Raw genomic sequence first — 18,608 nt, 5'->3', positions numbered from 1 at the left:
AATGCAGAGTAGCTGCTTATTTCCTGCATTTCCTCCACATTTGGTCTATGATTCCCTATGCCTTGCTCAATAAAGTACTGGAAGTATGGGACACACTGGTGAGGCCACCTCCTTACCTTTACTATGGCACCCCAAAAACACTTCATTACCCTTAGAGAAGAAAATCTGGATTTTACCAACATCAGGGGGTTTATTAACCTTTTCAGTTAAAATAATTTGGCCCCCAATGTGATCTGGACTTGTCACAATGGAGTACTCTCTATTTTTGGTTTTGTGACCTCAAAGTGAACATTTAAAGTAAAGTAGATTGTGGAGACAAAATACAACAAATACAAACCAAACATGACAATAAAGACATACATTTCACCATCTCAGGGAAAGTTCCTTCATCCCCCCAATGAACATATATGTGTATGAGCGCAGTGCTGAGTCTGAGCAGTTCCACATTACTAAAAATGACTAGTGATGAAGCCCCATAGCAGAAAAATGTATTTTGGCCCTCAAACTTTATATGTAAATCCTCTGCTTGTAAAAGATTAGTATATATCGTAAGAATCTGCAGAAGATTTTTGAAGCTTTTAGTGATGGAACATCTTTGTTAAAACCTTTAAAGAATAACTTTCCTTTCAGGGTCCAATCACAGCTCAGCATTCCAGCCTTTGTCAGTTCATATATATTGCCCACTTTATAGTCTCAGGTGGGTGGAGTTCTATGTTGATTTTAGATTGTCTATTTATGATTTATATATGGATGCATGTTTATATTTCATTTATTTAGACAGATATTTTATACATAGACTTTTCTCCATGGATAAATTGGGTCAATGTCATTGTGTTTAGAACGTTGGAGCATTTTAACAAATCACTATAGGCCCATTACATAATTTATGTTAAAACTGGTTAGAAAAGTTTTCAGACTCAGATTTCCGCCCTCAACACAACAGAACAGAATACACAAACCCCATTCATATGGACCTACCTGCTACACCCTACTGGAGCCCATTCCAAAGTCTGAGCCTGAGATCAGCAAGTCCCCCACCGGCTGCATAATGTTGTAACTTCTATTCTGCAGTTACTCCTCCTGTGCATAGGGTGGTGCTCTTGTGTATCTCCACTTCTGGTTTATGAAATATTATTTAAATGTGTTTTAACTATTGCTATTACTACTACTACTTACTACTTCTTACAACTAGTAGTACTAATACATATCTGGAAAACCTTTCTATGATGTTCCGATTTCAGATTCGGATTTGTCTAATTTGTTTTACTGCTGAATAACTTTATATAGAACTAAAAGCTTATATTTCAAACCCTCCGTTGCTATGACAATGTTCTAATGTTCAGATTTTAAAAAAAATTCACTGTTTATTAGTTTATAAAAAAATAACCTCTTCTAGCTTACCAGGAGAAATGCCTCACAGATGTGATTGGCAGAGACAGGACAGGACAGGATTTGCCCATACTGCACCCTTGAGATGTTTGATGATTTGGGCTAAACGTCCTGTTTTATATACATCTATATCTAACAGAAAGCACACCTACGCTGAATATTATCTAATGCATTTCATATATTTTGAATGTGTTGTGGTATTTATTATACCCTTCTATTTTATCCCTTTTTTTTTTTTTAATGTTTTCCACTATTTTTTTTAATTTTATATATGTGATATTTTGCATTTTTGTAAATTTAAGTTGAGTGATTTAATAAAAATATATTATTGAAAGAATATTTAGCCATTTTATACATTATCTCTATAAAGCTTAGCATCTAGAAACTGTTTCCTTGGTTAATTAAATCATTTAAAATTAGTTTCAGGGTAATTTCCCGCCCTCATCACACTGGCACAGCATAAACAAACGCCATTCATATGGACCTACCTGCTCCACCCTTCAGGAGCCCATTCCAAAGTCACCAATCATATGTTAATGAGCAGCTCCTATGTGTTGGCCAATCAGAATCTCATTTAAAAAAAATCCTTTTTCTCCTCACATATATACCAGACCTCCAGTTCTTACTTTCAGTGACTCTCATTTTGTTTGTAGCAAAAGTGATTCATCTTCTCCATTGACTGCTTCCCGCCAGAATTGCTCTTCAGAAGACCACATAGATTTCCTCCGTGAAGACCGACTTGGAGACCATCTATACCTTCATTTTCCAAAGTAAGTCATATAGAACTTCATCGTTTTATAATCCTCAGTTTTATCCTTTTCTAGGGTTTTTCTACTATTAGAAGATGTACTTAGCAGAAAGTTAGATAGTAAAACTGTTTAATGTTCTCTATTTTTCACACTTTCCTGTTATTTATTGTCACACAAATAGGCCTTTTATTTTACAGATTTATATATTGATTAAATCTCCACATTATCTTGCAGTCATTTATTTTTAAAATATATTCAGCCTTAAGCTTTACATTCAGATGTTCATTCTTCTTGTACCCTTGAAATAAAATGAAACAATTCCATCCTCGGTTGTGTGATAGATGGTAGATTAGCAGTTGCATGTTAAATACAATTCAAAATCAAAAGTTTCACATTTTGCATTCCTGTCATTTTGCCATTCCAGTCTGTCTTTTTCATATATGGAAGTGTTTTCCTAATTCTCTCTTTCATCATATTTTACAATGACAACCTAACAATACAGATTTTTTAGCAGAAAGTTAAATAGAAAAAAAACTGTTTTTAATTCTCCCAAAATTTAAATTATTTTTTCTTTCTCACTTGCCTGTTATTGCCTTACAAAAAAGATTAAATCATTGTCTTTTGTTTAGAGATCCATAGATTGATGCAATATCCACATTAACTTGCAATATGTTGTTTTTACAATCTACCCAACCTCATGCATTACATTCAGATGTTCTTTCTTCATGTTCCCTTGAAATAAAATGAAACAATTCCATCCGAGGTTGTCTGGTAGGTTGTAGATTAGCAGTTGCATGCTAAACAATTCAGGACCAAAACATGATTTCATTTATTGCTAGCTGGAAATATTTTTTTCTTTCATTAAGCTCTGACATTGCTCTGTATTACTAGCAGCGCCTGCAGAGAATGAGGAAAGTGAGGCTTCCCACCTGTTAGCTAGGTGTCTCATCACACAGTGGAAGAAAAATGTGTTACATCACCTCTGCATTCACCTCCAAACATGGGGTCACTTTCACACCTGCAAATGGTGGAGTATTTCCATCTTTTGTCTAACCCCTGTATATTCCCTATAAATGAGACAAACTCAACTGATGATAAAAGAATAAAAAATACAAGATGATTAATCTCTGATTCTCTGACCACATATACACAGCTATATACCCTAGAACATTCTAGCCAAAAAATCTCATCAACCTGTCACATCACATGCCAGGAAAATTAAGAAAAAAAATAAGTTGTGCTTGCACATAATTGGATGATGGAAGTCAGCAGAGCTCCTCCCTTATTTACTCTAACAGATTCTATGATATCTAACAGAAAGCACTCCTACGCTGAATATTACCTAATGTATTTCATAGATTTTGAATGTGTTGTAGTATTTATTATACCCTTTTTCTTTTCTTTTCGTATTTTTTATCTTTAAATTTGTATATATGTGATATTTAGCATTTTTGTAAATTTATGCTGAACAATTTAATAAAAAGATATTATAAAGAAAAAAGAATATTAAGACATTTTATACATTATCTCTATAAATCTTAGCATCTAGAAACTGTTTCCTTGGTTAATTAAATCATTTAAAATTAGTTTCAGGGTAATTTCCCGCCCTCATCACACTGGCACAGCATAAACAATCCCCATTCAAATGGACCTACCTGCTCCACCCTTCAGGAGCCCATTCCAAAGTCACCAATCATATGTTAATGAGCAGCTTCTGTGTGTTGGCCAATCAGAATCTCCCATCAATTAACAAAATCCATTTTCTCCTCACATATATACCAGACCTCCACTCCTTACTTTCAGTGACTCTCATTTTTCTTGTAGCAAAAAGTGATTTATATTCTACATTGCTTCCCGCCAGAATTGCTTTTCAGAAGACCGCATAGATTTCCTCCGTGAAGACCGACTTGGAGACCATCTATACCTTCATTTTCCAAAGTAAGTCATATAGAACTTCATAGTTTTATAATCCTCAGTTTTATCCTTTTCTAGGGTTTTTCTCTACAATTAAGAGATGTACTTAGCAGAAATGTAAATAGTATAAATGTAGAATGTTCTCTATTTTTTCACTGACCTGTTATTTATTGTCAGACAAATAGGCCTTTTATTTTAGAGATTGATATATTGATTAAATATCCACATGATATTGTGATCATTTACTTTTTAAAATATATTCATCATTAAGCTTTACCACCAGATATTCATTCTTCATGTACACTTGAAATAGTTAAAAAAAACAATGACGCCTCAGGTTGTCTGTTAGATGGTAGATTAGCAGTTGCTTGTTAAACGCAATTCAAAATCAAGTTTTTTTACTGAGTTCAAAATTTTTCCATTCCTGTAATTTTGCCATTCCTGTAATTTTGCCATTTTTGTAATTTTGCCATTCCTATAATTTTGCCATTCCTGTCTGACTTTTTCATACATACAAGTGTTTTCCTAATTTTCTTTGTCATCATATTTTACAATGACAGCCTAACAATACAGATTTCTTAGCAGAAGGTTAAATTGCCCTACAAAAGGGATTCAATGATTGTCTTTGGTTAGAGATCCATAGATTGATGGAATATCCACATTATCCTGCAATATGTAATTTCTACAATCTACCCAACCTCATGCATTACATTCAGATGTTCTTTCTTCATGTATCCTTGAAATAAAATGAAACCGTTCCATCCTAGGTTGTCTGGTAGGTTGTAGATTAGCAATTGCATGCTAAACAATTCAGTACCAAAAGATTTTTTATTTCCCCAAATTTCATATGTTGCCATTCCTGTCTGTCTTTTTGTACACGCCATTGTTTTCCTATATTTCTCATTCATCATATTTTACAATGACAACCCAGCAATACAAATGTCGTAGCAAAAAGATTAAATAAATAAAAAATGTTTAATGTTCCCTGAATTTAGAAGATTTTATTTTTATTTTCCTTGCCTGTTATTACCCTACAAGAAGGATTAAATGATTGCCTTTTGTTGAGCGATCCATAGATTGATGGAATATCTGCAATATGTTATTTCTACAATCTACCCAACCTCATGCATTACATTCAGATGTTCTTTCTTCATCTTCCCTTGAAATAAAATGAAACCGTTCCATCCGAGGTTGTCTGAGAGATTGTAGATTAGTAGTTGTGTGTTAAACAACAATTCACCATCAAAAGTTTTTTCACCATTCCTGTCTGTCTTTTTGTACATGCAACTTTGTTTCCCCCCTAATTTTCTTTATTTTTCCAAATTTTCCAATAAGAACCTGTTTTATCAGTAAGTTAAATAGACAAACGTTTTTATGTTCCCTCAATTAGATTTTTTACCTTTTATCTAAATTGCCTGTTATTGCCCTACAAGTATGAATACATTATTTTCTTTTGTTTAGAGGTCTGTGTATTGATTGCATTTTTTTAGAATATAACCAACCTCATACATACATTGAGATTTTCTTTCTTCATGTATCCTAGAAGTAAAATTATACAGGTTTTCTTAGGTCATCCTAGATTGTCTGTTAGGTAATTTTCAGTTTGGTTTGAAATCACAATCCAGCAAAAAAAATGTTTTTTTTTATAGTAATCGGGTTCCAAATTCCACTGTTCCCATTTGTCATATTTAGTACATGTGGGGTTCTATTTTCTCTTCCACTATATTGTTACAATGACAAGCTTACATAACATTGACTAGAATGTTGGCAACTCTGGCCAGCAACTCAATACAATGGCTGTAGCTAGAGGCCAACTCCAGCCAATCCCATTTATTTGCCTGATTTATGAATGAGTTATAACTTCTGTCAGGTTTTTATTACCACCTGGGTCCTTATTGGGAAGATCCACTAGTGACCCAATACTGGGACACACATGGCAATAAACACCTGACGAAGATATCAGTCTGAGTCCTCTAACTATCCTGTCCTATGACATGTATAATGCAAAACCTGCCTTTTTATCTTTCTGTTTCTATCCATGGCTTGCTAGTCTGGCTAGAATATTCTGTGGTAGATTTTTTTTTTCCCAAACCAGGGTGCTGAGTTCTTCAGCAGTGACTTGGGAAAATTGCCCCAAATTCCCCAATGACAGTAAATGGATCAGTCCTGCCTTTTTGTTACACAAACCACAAATTTGTATTGTGCAGCATTACAACCTTGGGTTCTGTGGGGTCCAGCCGCTGACATCCTAACAACGGATGATGTAATTGGTTGAAAAGGAGGACATCAGTCACCTGAATCCTTGTTTGCCCCTCTCCATCAGCACTGGGGTCACTTTAGCTGAGTGAGGGAGAATGTTGGGACATGTTGGTAGCAATGTGCAAAGGTGCAATAGCTATGAAAGAACAAACCACTTCTAATGTTGGGGGTCCTACTTGTGTGGATGTTGCTGCGTTACGTAAAACTATTTGTTTCGTTCTTACATTTTAGCATGGGGTGCCTCCAGATTGTGTGGAATTGTAAAGGGCACGTTGGCTAAGAAAAGGTTGAGAAACACTCATCTATGGTGTATGCATAGCAAGACCAGTATAGGTCCATGATGAGGGGCCCCTTGTTTTTCCCTGTTACTATATCATGCTAGAATGCAGTTTTTCATTGTCCAGTTATACCTGACTCTGGAATATTTCCTATTGTGAATTGATGTTGGTCACCTTTGGAAATAGCCACCAAACCTTCTTTCTGTTTATGTACCTGTTATTAATCTTTAATAAAAATATCATGGGACAAAAAAAATGTACAAAACCTAATAAAAGTTTTCATTCTTCCCCCACTTGTGTTCTCCTAAAGGAGGTTTTGCTGACCACACACATGAAGTGAGGGAAGATCGGACGTCAGAAATGGCAAAAAAAAGTTAAAAGATGTTCTAACCCTTTTCAGTTTTTGTCCAAATTCTTTGGTTGGATTTGTGCTTGAAGTCTCAGGAAGTCACATATCTTTAGTAAATCATTTACTGTATTACAGCAAAGTAAAACCAGGGACTTCCTAGGATGGCATCTAAGGACAGAAAGTCAACACCCAGCTATAAAAGATATTTTCATAAATGTTAGTCATATCATGCAAAAGTTTAAAAGATTCACACATGATGTTCAATACAAAGACTTTTGTATGATGTGACTAATACATTTGGAATTTGTATCCCTATGTTTTGAATTGATATCCCTGGCTGCCATCCTAGGAAGTCCCCGGTTGTTACCTTGTTGTAGACATTTGTTGGTTTGGAATGATGGCTCTCTCGGTCCTTTGCCCAGTGCCATTCTACATCACTCCTTTCTCTCTTTGGAATCTATAAAATAATTGGACTTCTTACATATAACTTGTATGTATCAGAGTAAGGGTTCGTGTCAATAGAATCAGTTTGATGTCCATTTGAGACCCTTCTAAAATAATTTATAATACTGTATATTGACAGGTGAATTTGATCGGCTTCAAGTGGGTTTTGCATTACCATAGACTTATATAGGAAAGCAATATCCACTTGCTGTGAATAAAAGCTCATCAACATAAGCCCAACATGTATTTAATAAGAATTGTAAGCATATATCAGCTTTAAAATGTAAAATAACTGTCTTTAGTTACAATACTACCCCTCCCCCCACCTCTAATGAAGGTGACAATTAATAACAGTAACTGGGTGATATCCAGAGAGATGATTAATGCCGCTTACTAATGATTAGTGCCAAATGAAACTCATTTGTATTTTTTGATGTTGTGATTCCAGAATGGCTTCTAGCATTGTAGAAGTAACCAAGAACACTGCAAGGAAACTTCTTGAGCTCATTGCCGAAACCTCAGAAAACCTGACGATGATGGAAGTCACAGACCACTTCCACCCCATCAAAGAGCTCGGGACAGGATCGTACGGAAAGGTTCTCTTGGCCAAACATCGGGGTTCAGGTAAATTTGTAGCCTAATTCATGTAAAGAGAATGATTTACAGAATCAGTTGTGCTTCTGAGTGCTTTTGAGCAGCATTTTTAAGTTTCTAAGTTTTCCAAGCCCCCCTTGCTTCCAGTTTTTGAGTGATGATTATGGATCTTAATAAGTCAGAGCTTTTAGATTTACATAAACTTTTAACTAACTTTAGCAGGTTTTTAGCAAGCTTCATCATTTCTCTAATGTTGGGTTTATGATACTCATTGTCTTTTTATGTCTTTCTTTTCAACAGATGAGTTGGTGGCTATGAAACTGATGAATAAAGAGAAAACTCCAATGGACAACTTCCTAGTGGAATACGGAATGTCTCTTAGTCTCAGCGGCCATCCAAATATCATCGAAACCCATGAAATCGCTTTCCAAACCAGCAACGATTATGTCTTTGTCCAGAAGGTGGCACCAGCTGGAAACCTTCATTCAATAGTAAAGCTAAATGTAAGTTTGTATCAAAAATGTATTGATCTTTATAAAGTCACAATTTCTAGTTTTAGTTGCTTTTGAAGCATTTCTGAGTTTTAAAGGTTCCTTTCCCAGGGCAGTGAGTTGGTAGGATGTATAGTTGGCATACGCTTGTTGTTTTAGGTATGTGTATCACTCAAGATATGAAGCAAGGTTTAAAATGGAGTAAGATGGGTTAAGATGGATCTTGCACCATTAATGGCACCATTTTGTATGCTGACAGGTTTCCTTTAATCCTAGTCCTTGTGTATTCAGCTAATGTATGTTTGTTTCCCTGTACACGAGGTAAGGTGGGTTCAATATGTTGGGTAACATTGTGTTATATTTGTGTCTAGTGACTAATTTTCTCTCTTTTTTCCCTACAGGTTGGTTTAAATGAAGATCTTGTAAAGGGTTTTGTTCCACAGGTAGCGAGTGCCTTAGACTTTATGCACAGCAGAGGAATGGTCCATCGGGACATTAAACTGGACAACATTTTGCTCATGGACATTGAATGTAAGGAAGTCAAATTAGCAGATTTTGGACTGACGAGGCTCCGGGGCACTCAAGCACCATGTATGGCCTGGTCCATCCCATATACTGCTCCGGAATTGTGCAGCTTAAAAGAAGGGGATCAATTGCTGCTGCACCCGAGCATTGATGTGTGGGCGTTTGGAGTCTTGTTGTACACAGTTATGACCGGCACATTTCCTTGGGAAGAAGCAGGGGGTCATGACCCCATGTATCGGGAGTTTGCTTGGTGGCAAACGAAGAAAGACCTAACCTTGGCACCAGGAAAGTGGCAACAATTCTCCATGGAAGCCAGGCAGATGTTCTGGGACTTGTTGGCCCTCAATGCCTCTGAGAGGTGTTCTGCTATGGACATTTTAAAATATGTCCACCTGCCATGGAAAGCAAAAATGCCTCCAGAGAATCTAACCAGGAAAACAGTCATACATGTGATATAACAGAGTGCATGATGTCCATTGTGGAGCCTCATCAAGTGTTGCCTCATACAAGTCTCATGTCCTAGGGGAAGGTAAGTCTAAATCTTAGGACTGCTGGCGTTTTCTGTAGCTGGTCACATGTTTGCTTATCTACTGTAATTGCTGATTTCAGGAATACTAACTCATAGCATAGGAAAACCGTATATAATGAGCCACAGAAGCACAGATCTAATTGGACCACATGTCCACTTCTTTCCACCACAGTTCTCAAAAGCAATTTCACTATTCAAACATATACCATTCTAAAGCTATAACACCGATGTATGCTTACATGGTACCTACACTAATTACACATTCATTCTGTTTGGCTTTAGTCTCCCAATGCTTCCGCTGCCTAAGAAAATATTATATGGTCAAATTATGGGACCCTCTGCTCCAGGGCCACAGAGCAGCTAATGGCATGGTTATACTACATAGAAATTACATTGCACTTCTTCTCACCATTGATTTTATTGTTCTCCTTAAATGGCCTTAAAACTCATTTCCAGTTTTATTCTTTCATGTGGTAGGAGGGGGGCCTGTTTACAAAAACAAGCAATGTTCACCCTCCCCAAGCTCTAGTGCTGCCCCATATTGTCTTTGCTCCAGATTCAGTCTTTTCCAGGATTTGACACCCAATGTTATGCAACATCTTCTGTGAGCTGACAGGGAAATGATTCAGGGAGCCAAGCTCACCGCATCACATGAGCCCAGTTCTCTGCAGCAGCATTCAGGACCTGTTCCCTGCTGGAGGATAGATGAGGATGGGAAACACATGTCAATCATACGTCCAGCCCGGCCAGCAAGAATAAAGACAGATTTAAATAAAGCTCCTAAACATGTGTACTATATTAGAACAAATTGATGGTTTTTAAATTTTGTTGGTTTTCTTTTCCCTTTTTTTGTTCATTGTCAAGTGTATTGGAATGTGTTCTGCAATCCTTCTGTACAAGGCATACAGTCATGGCCGAAATTGTTGGCACCCTTGATATTTTTCCTGAAAATCAAGTATTTCACACAAAAAAGGTATTGCATTAACACATGTTTTGCTATACACATGTTTATTCCCTTTGTATGTATTGGAACAAATATAAAACAGAGGCAGAAAAGCAAATATGACATAATGTCACACAAAACCCCAAAAATGGGCTGGACAAAAGTATTGGCACCCTTAACTTAATATTTGGTTGCACACCCTTTGGAAAACATAACTGAAATCAGTCGCTTCCTATAACCATCAATAAGCTTCTGACACCTCTCACCCGGAATTTTGGACCACTCTTCCTTTGCAAACAGCTCCAGGTCTCTCTTATTGGAAGGACACCTTTTCCCAACAGCAATTTTAAGATCTCTCCACAGGTGTTCAATGGGATTTAGATCTGGGCTCATTGCTGGCCACTTCAGAACTCTCCAGCGCTTCTTTGCCATCCATTTCTGAGTGCTTTTTGACGTATGTTTGGGGTCATTGTCCTGCTGGAAGACCCAGGATCTTGGACGCAAACCCAGCTTTCTGACACTGGGCCCTACAGTGCGACCCAAAATCCTTTGGTAATCCTCAGATTTCATGATGCCTTGCACACAGTCAAGGCACCCAGTGCCAGAGGCAGCAAAACAACCCCAAAACATCATTGAACCTCCACCATATTTTACCGTAGGTACTGTGTTTTGTTCTTTGTAGGCCTCATTCCGTTTTCGGTAAACAGTAGAATGATGTGCTTTACCGAAAAGCTCTATCTTGGTCTCATCTGTCCACAAGACGTTTTCCCAGAAGGCTTTTGGCTTACTCAAGTACATTTTGGCAAACTGTAGTCTTGCTTTTTTATGTCTCTGTGTCAGCAGTGGGGTCCTCCTGGGTCTCCTGCCATAGCGTTTCATTTCATTTAAATGTCGACGGATAGTTCGCGCTGACACTGATGCTCCCTGAGCCTGCAGGACAGCTTGAATGTCTTTGGAACATGTTTGGGGCTGCTTATCCACCATCCGGACTATTCTGCGTTGCAATCTTTCATCAATTTTCCTCATCCGTCCACGACCAGGGAGATTAGCTACAGTGCCATGGGTTGCAAACTTCTTGATAATGTTGCGCACTGTGGACAAAGGCAAATCTAGTTCTCTGGAGATGGACTTGTAACCTTGAGATTGTTGATATTTTGCCACAATTTTGGTTCTCAGGTCCTCAGACAGTTCTCGTCTCCTCTTTCTGTTGTCCATGCTTAGTGTGGCACAGACAGACACACAATGCAAAGGTTAAGTGAACGTCTCTCCTTTTTATCTGCTTTCAGGTGTGATTTCTATATTGCCCACACCTGTTACTTGCCCCAGGTGAGTTTACAGGAGCATCACATGCTTGTAACATTCTTATTTATCCGCAGTTGTGAAAGGGTGCCAATACTTTTGTCCAGCCCATTTTTGGAGGTTTGTGTGACATTATGTCGAATTTGCTTTCTTTCCTCCCTTTTTTTGTTTTGTCCCAATACACACAAAGGGAATAAACATGTGTATAGCAAAACATGTGTTAATGCAATACGTTTCGTGAGAAATACATGATTTCCTGGAGAAATATCAAGGGTGCCAACAATTTCGGCCATGACTGTATATGGTAAGTATAATATTGTCATAATAAATGAAGACTTTAATGACTCTATTGCAGTATGGACTGAGGAATCCTTGGATACATTGATGGAATGATGTTACATTACCGAGCCTGAGATCAGCAAGCCCCCCCCCAGCTGCATAGTGTAGTAACTTTTGCTAATCTGTGGTTACTCCTCCTGTGCACTGGGTGGTGCTCTTGTGCTTCTTCACCTCTGGTTTATTCAATATTGTATTATTATGTTTATACAGCAATATGACTATTACTAATACTACTATCACTTTATACTACTTTACTACTTCTGCTGCTATTACTCCCACATGTATGGAAAACCTCTATTTCTTTGATGTTCCAGTGTTCACATTTAGATTTTTCTGTTCTTTTTTTTTCTATTAACATTATTTTGAAAACTTTACACTATTACCTAGCAGGAGAAATGATGGGCTCCACTGATTGATACTTTCCAACCGTTCCCGATTTGGCAGGGCATGCCCATTTTTTAGTTTATTGTCCCATGACGGTTGTGTCTGGGCTGTGTCCTGGGATCACAGCATGAGGATCTGATGGTTTCAGCAGTAACAGCATCAGTGTTGGCTTCTAGTCCTGATCCTTGTTTGCCCACATTCCCAGCAGCTGTGCCCACTGATCTCGCCCTTTACCAAGTCACAAATCCCAGTGTATTGCATGCTATGCCAGATGGCCCTTCTGGCCAAATTAGGAAAATGATCTGATCTGGTGGAGGCTCTTACTGACTTCATGGTTGTGTCCGTTTTAGAAGACACAGCCTTGGTTGCCAGCTAAGGGTTATCAACAATCTCCTGCAAGGAAATTTTTTTTCCCCCAATGTGCTGACCCAAGTTGTCAATCCAAATATTCAGGTTGTGAGCCACACATGCAGCTGCCAAGGCTGGTGCCACAGAGGCAGAACTTGCTTCCTAGATTATCCTAAGGAGGTCCTCTATCTTCCCATCCATTAGGGTTAAGATGAAGGTTTAGTCTGGATTTTCCTTTAACAAACACCCAAACCTTTCCCCAAGCATCATATGTAGGAGCTGTATTTCTAACAGTCCTACATATGACAGCTTCCCACTGTCACAGGATTTTAGAAACCACTGCTGTCACTGGGAATACTCAGCCATGTGTGTGGGGGGGGGGGGGGGTGCATATGAGGACCACTTATTTTATAGGGGGTTTCCAGGTTTCAATAAGTATCTGCAGAACCGAACAACCACTAATCAGGGTTGTGGGGAAGAGACCCTTGTCCTCATTTATTATAGGGATAAAGTGCTTTGCTAAGGGTTCCCCCTGGCAAGGCACCCCTGAATGTTGAGGGCATATGGCCTGAGGCTGAGATTTCTTTTTTCTGATTCCTTCCTCTGATTAAGGTCCTTCAAGGATTGATTTATGGAAAAGGTCCTCCCCTTTTTGGTCTAGCAATCATGCAGGTCTTTGCAAAAGCCCAATGAAAAATATTGTTTTCTGTGTGCCCTGTTCACACCACACCATCTGCACATGACATTAGCATCGTGGTGTGAACAGGACACATAGAACGCAATGGTTTTCTTTATACCCATGCAGAGACCTGAGAGGTGCATAAAAATATGTCAATGCACATGGTGTGAGCGAGCCCATAAGGTACACCCAAAGCAACACCGTATCCATGAAGTCTTCAATAAAGAGGTAATGAGGTAAGCATTAGGAATGCCATTCCCACAACCATATGGAGGGACAAGAACCTACCAATGAAGGGTAGCCTGGGGAAAGAGACAAGAGGGAAGTGCACATATCTGTGATCCCAATGACCACTGGCCCAACAGCCATCCGGTAAAAAAAAAACAAAACCTACATCACACTTTATTCCTGTTGGCAGTATACACAATCAGAACTGGAGGGGTGGGTGGGCTATTGTATGCTGTCTTGTATTTCCTGTTGAAAGTAGAACCATTCATCTCTGGTTGGACCTTGAAGATGAGGATATACCCTGAAAACTTGTCCTGAAAGTTGAATGTTAGTGCAAATAAAAAAAGTATCCAGGACAGTACTCAATTGTTCTTGTTAGCAGAAAACTAAAAAAAGAAATGTGTGGGTGGGCAAGACTTTAAGGCCTTAGATCACTTTTCACAGAGAAGCACAGGGGCAGCTGACAGGCATCGTGAGGCCATACTGCTTCTTCCTGAATGTTTTGGGTTGTCTTGGACAGTTGAGGAAGTATTTGCAATGGTATTTTCAACTGCAAGCCTAATGTTGGACAGGCAGTTGCAGCACAGCTCTATTCACTTGAATAAGTCACGTTCAGTGACAGTACTGCCTACTGAATGTGATTTAGGGAGATAATTTTGGATGCTGAGCCCCACTGAATCAATGGGTTTGGGCATTTTCAAAATGGAGGTCATTGGTGGTCAACTTCTTCTTCCTGGTTCCCTGTGCCGGCCCATTTATGTCCTGTTTTATAAAACATTCTTAAGTTAATTAATGTAATTATTTCTAAGAACATAATTACTAGTTCTTATAATATAGATGGACAGCATAAGAATAGCAATGTTAGGTGATCGGGCCCCATATTGTTGTGGGAGGGTGTGACCTACTGTTGGGTCCATCCTTCTCAGCATAGTCTATTTGGTAGGGCGTCTCCCACTCCAGTACTGTATATGCATTTTGGTATGTAGTCAGTGGGGTTGCTGCATTGCTACGTGTCCTCTTTCACAATTCTAGTCATTTTGATTGTAAAAGGTTTGGCAAAACCTCAGGGGAACATCCCCTTCTCTTATTACTGCTTGGAGCCACCTTTGTGGGCCGAGGCCTGGTTATGTCCCCCTCCCCCCTCTTTTTGTACTTCTAATTTGCATTGTTTATTGTAAACCCAGCTATCTGATTTTTTTTTCCTTTTTTAATGTCTTGTTGATTTGTTTTTTGTCTGCAGTTATTTTTGTATTCTTTGTTCCATAAAAGTTTATTTAGAAGTGACAACATGTTACAGGAAAATATAAAGAAATGCACACGCAGCATCAATCAGGTCATAGACACAGCTTAAACCAAAATACAGGAAGAAACAACATGGTAGAGTGCGACACTATGGATAACATAAGCATGGCAAATTACGGCAGAGATATGCCTGTAGTACTCAAGATTCAAAAATGTACAATATAGAAGGTGATAACAGCTTACTTCCACCAAGTGAATATTGGCGTACTGGCCTAAGCATGGAGGAAATGAACCTTCAGAGCCTAAACCAAAAGCAGTACACTATCATGAGGCTAAGTGAGCATTGTAGTATAAGAGAAGACGTCGTGAGTACCATTGACTATCCTAGAGGAGAGAAGCTAACCATATACCAAGTAATCCTGGATAAAATGAAGATTAAGCCTGATCGAAGACTAAGAGGTTGTCGAGAAAGAAAAGAAAAAAGGGGAATAGAAAGAAAGAAAAGGATAAGAAAAGGAAAAGAATGGGAGTCATAGTAGAGAGAGAGAAGAGAAAGAGGGGGAGAGAAAAAAAAAAAAAAAAGGGGGTGGGGGGGTAGAGTAAGGGGAGAGGGAGAAGGGGGAATAAGAGGCAAAAAAAAAAAAAAAAAAAAAGGGGGGGAAGCAAGGGAAGCGAAGGGTCCGGGCTGCGACGTTCGTGTCAGCATTGTTATTGGAGATCATAAATGAGAGTGTCAAGAATTTAAACACTCACCAAAGCTAAGCAGGCAAATATAAATTACCGGAAAAGAGGTCATAACCACACAGATTATGAGAGAACCAAGGGCATAACCAGAGGTAGGGCTGAGCTCAATCAGGTATCCCGACCCATGAGAGATCCGATATTTTTGTATTCTTTGTATTGTATTTTGTAATCTCTTAAATTCTGATCAATAAAATATTATGCAAAAAAAAGTCACATGCCGGAAGAAGGGGCCTTGCAGGGCTCAGAGACCAGGATGTTGTTATGGTGTGATGTGATCATTTAATAAAATGTTTGGATGCTTTTTGGAGATCCTTCATGTGCTTCCGGCATATCTCTTGTTCTATTATATCTAAAGGTGAAATCCCAAAACATGACCTACTTGGGGTACTTGACAGCTAAGGTTGGGAACCATTGCTATACACAAATTTTGCTAACCCCAAAAAATTAATTTCACTCTGGTGAACGTGGGTTACATTTGGCTTCCATATCCACTTCCCTCAAAAGAACCGTACCTGTACATCCTCTGGTTGAATTTGGTATACTGGGGTCATGGCTGGAGCTCCAGTCATGACCCCAATATCTTTTTTTTTTTTTTTCAGCCAGCCATGTGAAATAAAGTGATCCAAGTCGCTAATGAATCACTGGATCACTTTCACATGCAACTGAAGGGGGCCCCCCCGCTGCCTTCTTGGGCTCTCCCATCCCACCAGGGAGCTCCACACTGAACTCGCAGGTTTTGCCTGCCAACTATAGAGATAATCAAAGACCAGAACATCCCCAATCATTTCTATGATCTAAGAAACTGGAAGCAACAAGTATTTTGTCATTTCTGGTTTTGGTTTAATGTAAACAAGCCATTACCAGCCTGTGAAAGCATCTGATCACACCAATCTCAGTCTGATCAGATCTTTTTAAGAGCAGAGAAGAGGTCTGGGGTCTAATGGACCCCGTATGTCTCAGTAGAGAGGACCTGTCACTGCCCATGCTATCACAAGGGATTTTGTTCATCCTTTGTGATAGCAATAAAAGTGATTTAAACAAATGAAAACAAATAAGTATTAAAAAATAAATAAATACAAAAATAAAAAAAACACTTCAATACCAGAATCCCCCCTTTCCTGCCCAGGCCAATTTTCAGCTCTCAGCCCTGTCGCACTATGAATGACAATTGCACTGCAACACTGTAGTCATTAGAGACTTTTTTTAGATAGATACAGCTTTCTTTTGGTAGTATTTAATCACCAACGTTTTTTATTTTTTTCTAAAAAAATGAAAAAAGACAACATTTTGAAAAAAAATTTTCTTAGTTTCTGTTATAACATTTTTGAAATAATTGATTTTTTTCCTACACTGATGTTTGCTGATGAGGCTGCACTGATGGCTATTGATAGGCGGCACTGATAAGGGGGTACTGATGGGTACTGATAGGCGGTACTGATGATTATTATTATTATACAGTATTTATAAAGCGCCAATAGTTCGCTCAGCGCTGTACATTACAAAGGGGGACAGAACATGTGACAGAACAATACCAATACAATGCAAAACATGAGGGGATCGAGGGTCCTGCTCTTTCGAGCTTACAATCTAGGAGGGAGGGGAAGGTGGCACAGGAGGAGAAAGCTGTGGGGGATGGAGTGGTAGGAAGAGTGGAGGAGGTCGGCAAGTTAGCAGGGGGTGGGGTAGGCTTCCCTGAAGAGGTGGGTTTTCAGGGTGCGCTTAAAGGAGAGGAGAGTAGGTGATAATCTGATGAGTTGGGGCAGGGAGTTCCAGAGGATGGGTGACACCCTAGAGAAGTCCTGGAGGCAGGCATGGGAGGAGGAGACCAGGGAACTAGAGAGAAGGAGGTCTTGTGAGGAGTGGAGTGTGCGTGCTGGGCGGTACTTGGATATTAGGTCAGTGATGTAGTTCGGGGTAGTATGGTAGACAGCTTTGTACGTCAGTGTTAGGATTTTGAATTTGATCTGTTGCGCAATCGGAAGCCAGTGGAGGGATTGGCAGAGGAGGGTGGTGTAAACGGAGCAGTTGGAAAGGTGAATGAGTCTGGCAGGATGGACTGACGCGGGGATAGCCAGCGACGAGGCAGGCCAGTAAGGAGGGAGTTGCAGTAATCGAGTCGTGATACGATGAGGGAGTGGATGAGCTGTTTAGTGGTTTCTGGGGTTAGGAACGTGCGTATTTTGGCGATGTTGCGGAGGTGGAGTCTGCACGAGTTTGTTAAAGATTGGACTTGGGGCTGGAAGGATAGGTTGGAGTCCAGAATGACACCAAGTACTCTGGCTGCGGGGCGGGTTTGATGGTGGCGTTGTTTGACGTGATGGAGAAGTCAATGGGGGGTGGGGTCCGGGCTGGGGGGAAGACAAGAAACTCGGTTTTAGAGAGATTCAATTTAAGGAAGTGGAGCGACATCCAGTCTGACATGTCGTTCAATAGGTGTGTAATTCGGGCAGAGACTGAGGGGGTGAGGTGGAGGGTTGAGAGATTTGTGTGTCGTCGGCATATAGGTGGTAGTTGAAGCCGTGGGAGTGAGAGTGTATGAGTTGGCCAAGGGAGGAGGTGTAGATGGAGAAGAGAAGGGGCCCAAGGACAGAGCCTTGAGGGACCCCAACAGAGAGGGGGAGTGAGGGGGAGGTGATAGCATTATAGGTAACGCTGAAGGAGCGTTGTGACAGGTAGGATGAGAGCCAGGAGAGAGCAGAATCTCTGAGGCCAAAGGAGTGTAGTTTTTTAAGGAGGAGGGGGTGGTCGACTGTGTCGAAGGCCACGGAGAGGTCAAGGAGTAGGAGCACTGAATAGTGGCCATTAGCTTTGGCGGTTAGCAGGTCATTGGAGAGTTTGAGTTAGGCAGTTTTGGTAAAGTGTAGGGGATGGAAGCCGGACT

At 39.5% G+C, this 18,608-nt stretch overlaps 1 protein-coding gene across 1 annotated transcript; it reads left to right on the top strand.

The window, feature by feature from the left end:
- The first annotated feature begins 7,831 nt into the window (after positions 1-7,831).
- Positions 7,832-9,450, top strand: LOC149449734 (serine/threonine-protein kinase SBK1-like). The gene is made up of 3 exons (XM_089692811.1): positions 7,832-8,006; positions 8,277-8,479; positions 8,869-9,450. Exons 1-3 carry the CDS (start codon positions 7,832-7,834, stop codon positions 9,448-9,450), a joined length of 960 nt encoding a protein of 319 aa, XP_089548937.1.
- Positions 9,451-18,608: the final 9,158 nt, after the last annotated feature.

The sequence above is a fragment of the Staurois parvus genome, unplaced genomic scaffold (assembly GCF_062004578.1).
Source record: "Staurois parvus isolate SC_StPar_1 unplaced genomic scaffold, SC_StPar_1.0 ptg000605l, whole genome shotgun sequence".
Taxonomy (NCBI): domain Eukaryota; kingdom Metazoa; phylum Chordata; class Amphibia; order Anura; family Ranidae; genus Staurois; species Staurois parvus.
The sequence above is the reverse complement of the archived record's forward strand: the minus strand, read 5'-3'. Positions and strand labels throughout refer to the sequence as shown.

Coding starts and splice junctions, on each gene's coding strand:
- LOC149449734 (XM_089692811.1), top strand. CDS start 7,832: ATGGCTTCTAGCATTGTAGAAGTAACCAAGAACACTGCAAGGAAACTT. Junction 8,007..8,276: donor GGCCAAACATCGGGGTTCAG/GTAAATTTGTAG, acceptor TCTTTTCAACAG/ATGAGTTGGTGGCTATGAAA. Junction 8,480..8,868: donor ATTCAATAGTAAAGCTAAAT/GTAAGTTTGTAT, acceptor TTTTCCCTACAG/GTTGGTTTAAATGAAGATCT.